Genomic DNA, 9,126 nt, shown 5'->3' on the forward strand with positions numbered 1-9,126 from the left:
AACATATTTACTTTTAATATTATAGTCTTTATGTTTAGTTAGAATTAAAAATTTATTTAAATAATGTAATTTTAAAGCTAAGATAGAATTAAGTATATATTTATAAAATGTGATGTTAATATGTTAATTAGAATTAAGTTCTTTATTGCAATATTAATAAAATTAATTAATGAAAAATAAGCAATATACAAATAAACACTTTAATCCAAGTTATTTTCTGTTTGTAATTCATTCCAAATCGAATCTCTAACGATACTTGATCTAAAAGGGATGTGGTTGTTGACATCATTATCTTCCTCAGATTGTTCTGAAAATGTGAATTCTAAGTCGTTTTCATTTGCAAGATTGTGCAAAACGCAACATGCTCTTATAAAGTGACACGGTTTTTCAACTCCTTTAAATTTACAGTAGTACAGCTGTCTAATACGTTGTTTTAAAATACCAAATGCATTTTCTATTAGTATTTGACCTGACCCCAATTTTCTATTGAAATTCTTTTGTGCACGAGTAAGACGCCCGTTGTCTTTATATGGCGTAATGATGTGTTGTGTACAGGGGTATGCGGAATCAGCCAGTAGATAGTATTCTGTAAACGTAAGAGGTTTTAATAAATCTCATTTCTTTTTCCAAAGAACTTACCTCCACACTTCGATGGTAGTCGCATATAAATAGGAGAGTTTTGTAAGACCCAACTGTCATGACAGGAGCCTGGATGTCCGACAAATATGCTAATAAATTTTCTGTTTTCATCACAGATGGCTTGCAAGCATAATGAAATATTTCCTTTTCTGTCAATGTAGTCGTCATTACGATCTCCAGGAGGATCAATAGTTATACGAGTGCCATCTAGGCAACCTGCAAAGTAACATGTATTAATATATATGCAGCGTTAATATGCACATAAATCCTTACCTATAACTTATGGAAAATTGCATAAGCTTTGGAAAAATGTACTTGCTTCTTCCTTTTTTGATGTGCTAGGCCATGCAATTATATCCGGACACATGTTGCTAAAGAAAGTTATTATCCTTCTTATAACTCGGTTTACTGACGATAAAGAGAGATTAAAGCGATCTGATAAATCTCTAAAACAACATGCTTCGTGACCAGCAAACCATAAAAAAACAGCAACGTGAGCTTCTGAAGAAATGTTCAGCTCACTTACTCGCAGTGCAATAAAGTCGGTACTATTTTGAAATTTTATAGGCAAAGAATTAAAAAGGCTCCGCGAAATGCGGAAATGAGTTTTGAATTCCTTGTCGTCATATTTGCAAACAACATCTTGTATATAATTTTTTATACACACACGTTTTCTTTTTTTTTTATGTAATATCGAATACACCAATTCTACATCATCGTCAGAGTCACTATCTCGAAGTGTATTAACTACGTTATATTCTGGTTGTGTTGTGTTACTTAAATCACTATCACTTAATAAAATATTTATTATGTTTTTATCCATTTCAATATTTATTTATTACAGTTGTTACAATTAAAAATGCAGAATTTTCACAAATGCCGCGCAAACAAACAATACAAAAATTTGAATTCAAACCATAACAGCTGATTTACACATAAACACAAATTTTACTTCATATAAAATGCATGAGTAAAGTCTGTGTAACATTTTCAAATTTCGACAGGGATGTTACGCTCTCTCAGATGCTCTCATTTACTCACAAATTTGTCGTGGAACGCACTTGTGTATACACAGTGTTACTCAAAGTTACTATGTGTAGCTCGTGGGACAGACCTATTATACATTGTATTTGGCACACATTTTTAGCTTTAATATTTTAATCATTTAGCCGAAGTTTAGGATGTTTATTAAAAATAATATAGTGGTTCAATAATGTTACGCTATACAATATTTAAATTTTAAATAAATTTAATTTTATAAACACAGTATCGCTTACAAATATTACAGCGGCTTTCATTGTACATTGGATAATATTGATTTCGCTATCGCCGCGGACATTTTAAAAATCATTCATTAACTGTAGACAAAGCTGCCATTTTAACCAATATTGTGTTTGGAAGCAAGTTCGTTAATTTTCCGGGAGAAATAAACAATACTTAAACAAACTTAAATTTAGTGCTTCGAAATATTTTTCTGTTATTGTTTTTTATGTTTTTGTTTGTTATAATAAGGAAAAAATGTCCAGAAACGAAGACACCACAAAACGCAACGTGCTCTCGTTCATTAATGGACGCGAGCCAAGCATAGATCGTCGATTTCGTCCATGTCCGAAGAATATATTCAAAGCAATTGATATAGATAATATAGATGAATTAGATGATGATAGTAATTCAAATTTTGATGATGCTAGTACTGTAAGTGGTGACATATCGAAAACAAGTACTATTGGAGAAGATGGGGCCATGGTGTATCTACGACTGCGTCCTGTTAATTCTCCTTCATCGTCATATAAAATTGCAGGCAATGGAAATACTCTTGTGGTGAACCCACGTTTAGATCAAACAACGACAAGTAACAATAAAGCAGCAATGGAAAAACATTTTACCTTCAGCGCAATATTCGATAATAATGATAGTCAAAAGGGCGTATACAATAAGTGTATAGGTGACAAAATAAAATTGGAGGAAAGTTTCACAGTGCTGACTTATGGTACATCTGGTTCCGGAAAGACTTTTACACTTTTAGGTAAACTTCAATTAAAGTAAAATTATATGATTTGTATAAAAATAATTGTTTCTGTAGGCGATGACGTTAATCCTGGTATTGTGCCGCGTTCCATTGAGAATATTTTCACATTATACAATTCCAATATATATCCGCACCCAGCAGTTAAATTACAAAATGCTCGCGTAGTTATTTTAGATGATGAACTTTTAGCCAAGGAAATAATTTCAACTCGTCAAGTACTCACAGCTTGCGGAGATATAACCTCAGTACATAAGCAACTCCAACAAATCATATGCTCAGATCATAATTTTGAAACCACAGTTTTCGATGATGTGTCTGTTATGATTTGGGTGTCATTCGTTGAAATTTATAACGAATTTGTCTATGATTTACTGGAATTATCAGCATCTAATCAAACAATTACAGTGCCGTCTCGTAAGAATCTTAAAATTGTTAGCAACGACGGAAAAGTTTTCGTGAAAGGATTAACACAAGTTTATGTGAAGAATAGCTTGGAAGCCTTAAAATTGCTGCGCTTTGGCTTACAACGTGTCACTTACGCCTCTACTTCCATCAATTCAAACTCCAGCCGGTCGCATTGTATATTCATCATTGACGTGCTAAAGTACAATGCATCAGGTTTGATAACAGAAGTAAGTTATTTTATTATTTTACTATCATTCAAATGATTTTATCCATTATTTTTTTGTTTTGTATTTGAAGATATCTTATAAATTCTGTGACTTGGCTGGTTCTGAACGTCTTGACAAAACTGGGAATGTTGGTTCACGACTTAAGGAAGCACAACGTATCAATACATCGTTGATGATTCTGGGTCGCTGTCTTGATGCTGCTAATAATTTAAATCGTAAGAAGAATACTGAGGTTATTCCTTACCGAGAATCGAAACTCACGATGTTGTTGCAAGCTCCACTGTTAGGAAAGGAGAAAATTGCCATGGTGGTTAATGTTACACCCACTGAAAAATATTATGAAGAAAATTTAAATGTTTTGGGATTCTCTTCAATCGCTAAGAATATTATCTTCAAACCACCAATTGTGAAGCAAAATAACTCCAGATTTTCATTCTTTTTGGAATATTCCAAGGCCGGCAGTGCACAAAATGCCTACATAGAGCAATTACTCGAAGAAAATATTTTGTACGTTTTAAAATACGCTAACTCTTTTGGGATGTAATAATATATAAATTATTTATTCAAATAGGCTGCGTAGTGATAATAATCGACTGATAAACGAAGTAAATAATTTCCAAATTAGGATAAATTCTGAACTCTTGCGGCAAGAAAAAGAAATTCGAAATGAACTTGTGGACTCGTTTGAAAAAACATTGACTGCAACCAAGGAACAAGCTGAAAATCGTTTGAAACAGGAACTTGAATGTCAAAAACGAGTATTTGAATCAAAGGTGAGTCAAGTGCGCTATCAATTCAGATATATTAATCACATCAATAATTAAATTTCAATTTATAATTTTTAGTTGGCAAAAGTGAAACGAGCGCATATTGAACAAATTGAAGATTTGCGTGAAGAGTTACAAGAACTAAAAGAGAAAGAATGTCAAAAATATCCGAACAAACTCAATCCAACACTCGCTTTTAGTCCGCGGCAAGTTCAGGTATTACAAGCATTGCCAGAGAAGATGCGCGATAAAAGTCAAATCAAAATCGAGACAATAGATTCAATAGTCGCAGATCCTAGTCCGATAAAAAACGATAATTCGCATGAAGAATTACAAGACTTAAAAGAAAACATTTGCGATGAAATACCAAGGAAACGCAGGACATTAGAGAATATGGGAGCCTCGCATGAGGAATTTTTAGAAATTGAAAGACAGATTTACAATGAAAATCCAAACAAAGTGATTGTACTAGACGCCAATTATACGAACAAAATAGGAGAAGAATTAGAAAAAATGGAGGAGGACTCAAGCGATAAAAATCCTAACGAACTCAACACACTGGATGTTTAGCATTCGCAAAAAATGTAATATTTTTTTACGCAAAAAGAGAAACTGCATCCTATAATAATACAATCACGAAATAGTACTTGTAAAAGAGGATAAGCGTTTTTTTGTAATTTATAAGAATATTTCTAGTTTTGTTTAAGTAAATGTATTAGATTATATCAGTTAAAATTACACAATGTTTTTACTAATTTTTTTTTTAATTAAGTTAAATTCAGGCAATTACAAATAAATCAGTTTAAGTTTTAAACACGGTAGTAAGATTTTTCATCGCATTTAGATAGATGTATCAGATAGAGCTGAACATACTTGTATCATAAAGTAATATCCAGAAATAGATTAATTTTTTTTCAAATAAAGGTAAATGTCCATTAGACTGACTATTCCTTAAAGAAACAAGTTTAATTATATTGTTAAAAAAATATAAAAAAATGGTTAATTGATTAAAAACAAATTTATCTGCATGATACCCAATATACCACCAGTAAAGCTAAAATTAATTATTTTTCTAGAATTTTTTTATTGTATATTATGTTAAATTAGTATTATTTTGTTGTAAATTAATTAATAATTTAAGGCTTCATCGACTAAATGATGAGATAATTGCATTAAAGCCCACATAATTTTAATTTCTTTAAGTTCTTTATATGTTAAATACCTTATCTTTCAATATATAATTACTCGTATTATAAGCTTTTAAAAAAATAATAGTAGGAGAAATAGGAAGGAGTTGATAGTAGCTAGCAGCTTGACTCTCCCCTCCGTATGCACTCCATGTAACGGGCACTGTGTCTACCTGGCAATCTACATCACTTTTTTTTTTTATAAAATCCATTTTATACTTAAAGTATCAGATAATGAATATTTTGTTGAATAGATTGTTGTAGCAATTAGCCAAACTGGAAGCAAGCTCAGAAAAGGTTGATAACATATTGCACAATGGGCGGAATAGAGAAAGTAATGTGAAGATATAAAGGAGTAGAAATGAAAGTTTCGAGAATGGCCATGTCAACTTACCGGAACCACTCGTCAACCAAGTATCGTTCACCAGCCCCAAGCGAATATTACAAGCAGGTTCTAGCGTGTTAAAAAAAGGCAGGAATGACCATCTTTAAGGCATCTCTATGAATATCAGAGTGTCTAATAAACCAAAGAATTTGAATATCTCCTTTAAGCTGATATTTTGAAATTTTTTTAGTCAAGTGTAGACTTAGCTGGCTTACTAAAAGGGATAAAACCAAACTGATTCAGAATATGTGTACAGATTGTTTTCTCTGTTTTGATGTGGTGTTTAACAAAAGTCAGACACAACTCCAATACCTCAATTAAAATCCTACAATTATTTTTTACAGAAACAATTAAACTTCAAATCTAATGATATTTACTAAATATAATAATAACGATTACACAATAAATGTACTTAAAGTGAAGATTATTACATATCATCCTTAACTAAAAATAACTTAAGATTTATTTCTTGAAAAATGAAGATATGCTTTTTGTTCCCTTTGCGCTTTTGGCTAATGCTTTCTCCTTAGCTGTGAGTACGCGCTCCTTAGGTGCTGGTGCCTTTGGTACATCATTAACGATTATATTAGATTTATCATCATCCAGTGAGTCATCTAATAGGCTACTATTTTTTAATTTTCCACTAGCACTTGTATCATTCGTGTTTTCAAGTTTAATTTTTTTATTATCATTTGAATTAAGTGATTGCAAGGATTTTCGTTTATTTGCCTGTTTCTGCTCCTCAACGATGGCCTTTATTTCCGGTTGTATTTCAAAATATTTAGTGAGCTCGTCGTGTAAATCCAAGTCAATATAACCACCAACAATATCACACGCCATACGCAAATAGTCAATATCGTTAATCAGATCTTCAGCTGTTGAATTCTCGCTGGGAGTGTAATTATGTGACACGGCGCTCAGTCCGCAATAAATTCCTTTGCTTTTAAGCACATTCGCAATGTTTCGGGTTTTAAGCGCTAACCAAGCTAACGTTTTTTCTGCATTGTACTTATAAAACACCGTTTTGGAACCAGCTATTCTTTTAACATCAGCTACGCAACCTAATGTGTCTTTGTCTACAAAAGTCGTAAGCAGGCGAGAAGTGCTTAAATCTTCACTTTGCATGCAATGTAATTCCAGTGCTCTTTGGGTGCAATGCTTGCGTATATGATGTATTGCCAAAAATGTGACATCAATCGGTGTAGTAACATAAATACGTCCATTGGAACATACATTTGAATCTATTAGCCAACTTCGTCGTGGTTCAGAGAACTGTAATACTTCCATAATGATTTTATTGGAACATGTTATAAATAGCGCGGTAGTACCTTTGCCCGGATGAAAGAAGCGTTCCAATCGCAATTCATTATCGGCATTTTCCAGTAAAGAATCGGCAATATAAAATACTTTTCTTATAGATGATGCTTTAACCGTTTTATTGTCTTTTGTTGAATCATTTAATTTGGTTTCTGATTTAGAAGAACGCGTAGATTTTATTTCGCTCATATTTGCTAATAAAATTTCTTTGCATTTATTTTTGCGCGAAAATCTTGAAGTATGCTTTAATCATAAACAAAACCATTAACCGCTGTACAAAATCATGTGTATTCATATTAAAAAACATGTAGTGTCCTGCGGGAAATTAATGAGGTTCTCGCTTACATGAAACCGAACCGCTGTATGCTCATATACTGAGATCTATATTTCCATATCCTACAACAATATATCTAATATGCTGTTAAAACTATTTTCATTAAAAGAGTTTGTTCACAACAGTTCATTTTTTGAAAAAAGCAGTTCATTTCTTGAATTATTTTTTTATTAGGAATCCTATTAAGGCATTATTGCGTTTAATATTGGACTGCAATTGTATGTTTGTGTAAATACCATTAAACCATCGGTATTATTGTTATTTTATTGCAATTATTTAAGCAATATAATGTATGTTATAGAATTTTTTGCATGTTATTAAAATACCTTCATTAAAATTTTATTTTGCGAAAAGTTGCATTTGATCATGACAAAGTTCTTATTAATAAAAATATTTATGTAAGTATATATTATCGTTTTTTAATGCAAATAATATTTACTTAGATAATAAATAAATATAATAATTTAATAATAAAATTTTAGACTTTCATGTTTTGGTTATACTCTAAGTCGAATTAAATCCAATGTATTTCGTATTTGTAGTTATTCTAACTTATATATAATTAGTACTCCAATTGAATATAAATAGTTCCTACTATAAAATATAAAAAAAAGTTAACTTCAGCGTTTATTTCATCATGGAACGTTTAACGCGTAATGGGTCCATATAAGAATTACTATTCTAATAAGTCGACGGACTTATTTCATGTAAGAGTTTTAATTATTTGTGTATGTTTGTATATGACAAGCAGCAATATATATAGCAAGTCCCTTCTTTACAGTAAATGATTTGTGATGTTATGATTTAATTATAGTTCCTTGGATTTGTAAATGTACTAATTAACACTTATAGTTGATTTACAAAAATAGCAAATAATACTTCTTTAGCACATGATTTTGTTTACTTTACTATATCGCAAAATTTATTAATGAATACAATAGTTAAAGCATTTTTCTTGATTTTAATTGTATTATACAATATTCCCACTTTTAAATCAGTTTTATATGCAGATTGAACACATCCTATCGCCGCTGTAAATAATCATGTGCACAGTGGGTAACGTAGATGTTTTCTACCGCCAATGTTTTTAGATTAAAAAAATATTTGAATACTTGTTCAAATAATTTATATTTTTAGAAATATATTTTGTTTGCATATCGGATTTTGACAGTTCTGAGAGAAAAAAATAATTACTGCAGAAAGAAATGCAAGCGTTAGTTTTAAAATATTTCTGAGTTTTTGCTATTGATTACTTTTAAGCGAAAAAAAAATGTCAAAATACGGAAACTGTCCAAAGCGTAACGTTTTATCTTTCATTAACGGACGTGAACCAAGCATTGATCGGCGAAACCGTCCATTTCCATTAAACGTTTTTAAAGCAATTGACAATACAGAAGAATTTGGTACCGAACAAAGTATTGCAAACTCCGATAATACAAGTAGTAATGGTTCGAAAACGAATTCCATTGGTGAAGATGGCGCTATGGTGTATCTTCGCTTGCGTCCTGTTGAATGTATTTCGGAAATGTATAAAATTGTAGATGCAGGAAATACTCTCGTAGTAAATCCTCGTTCAGAACAATCAACGACGACCAACAGTAAAACTGCAATGGAAAAACATTACACCTTTACAGGCATATTCGACAGCAATGATAGCCAAAAGGATGTATACAACAGGTGCATAGGTAATAAAATAAAATTGGAAGAGAGTTTCACAGTGCTGACTTATGGTACATCTGGTTCCGGAAAGACTTTTACACTTTTAGGTAAACTTTAATTAAATTAAAATTATATGATTTGTATAAAAATAAATGCTTCTTTAGGTGATGATGATAA

At 31.3% G+C, this 9,126-nt stretch overlaps 4 protein-coding genes across 4 annotated transcripts; 2 read left to right on the forward strand and 2 right to left on the reverse strand.

The window, feature by feature from the left end:
• Window positions 1-186: 186 nt before the first annotated feature.
• Window positions 187-785, reverse strand: LOC119664144 (putative nuclease HARBI1). The gene is made up of 2 exons (XM_038073691.1): window positions 640-785; window positions 187-586 (listed from the first exon to the last, which is right to left on the reverse strand). The coding sequence occupies exons 1-2, from the start codon at window positions 662-664 to the stop codon at window positions 201-203; spliced, it is 411 nt and encodes a 136-aa protein (XP_037929619.1). The 5' UTR covers window positions 665-785; the 3' UTR covers window positions 187-200.
• Window positions 786-2,118: 1,333 nt separating this feature from the next.
• Window positions 2,119-4,802, forward strand: LOC119664142 (kinesin-like protein subito; the record flags this gene model as incomplete). Its single annotated transcript, XM_038073689.1, is given in 5 exon segments — window positions 2,119-2,665; window positions 2,723-3,300; window positions 3,371-3,807; window positions 3,872-4,073; window positions 4,146-4,802. Coding segments are annotated over 5 exon segments (2,217 nt in total). The 3' UTR covers window positions 4,638-4,802.
• Window positions 4,803-5,995: 1,193 nt separating this feature from the next.
• Window positions 5,996-7,246, reverse strand: LOC119664141 (ribonuclease H2 subunit B-like). Its single transcript, XM_038073688.1, has one exon. The coding sequence runs from the start codon at window positions 7,143-7,145 to the stop codon at window positions 6,102-6,104; it is 1,044 nt and encodes a 347-aa protein (XP_037929616.1). The 5' UTR covers window positions 7,146-7,246; the 3' UTR covers window positions 5,996-6,101.
• A 1,208-nt stretch (window positions 7,247-8,454) lies between these two features.
• Window positions 8,455-9,126, forward strand: LOC119664143 (kinesin-like protein subito; the record flags this gene model as incomplete). Its single annotated transcript, XM_038073690.1, is given in 2 exon segments — window positions 8,455-9,056; window positions 9,114-9,126. Coding segments are annotated over 2 exon segments (509 nt in total), but the record flags the coding sequence as incomplete, so codon positions are not given.

Source organism: Teleopsis dalmanni, unplaced genomic scaffold (genome assembly GCF_002237135.1).
Source record: "Teleopsis dalmanni isolate 2A unplaced genomic scaffold, ASM223713v2 unscaffolded_contig_1470, whole genome shotgun sequence".
Classification (NCBI taxonomy): Eukaryota; Metazoa; Arthropoda; class Insecta; order Diptera; family Diopsidae; genus Teleopsis; species Teleopsis dalmanni.

What these genes read in the sequence shown, in the direction of transcription:
- LOC119664144 (XM_038073691.1), bottom strand. Translation starts at nt 664, where the DNA reads ATGCGACTACCATCGAAGTGTGGAG. An exon ending in ACTACCATCGAAGTGTGGAG is followed by an intron (nt 587 to 639) that starts GTAAGTTCTTTG and finishes TTACGTTTACAG; the next exon opens with AATACTATCTACTGGCTGAT.
- LOC119664141 (XM_038073688.1), bottom strand. Translation starts at nt 7,145, where the DNA reads ATGAGCGAAATAAAATCTACGCGTTCTTCTAAATCAGAAACCAAATTA.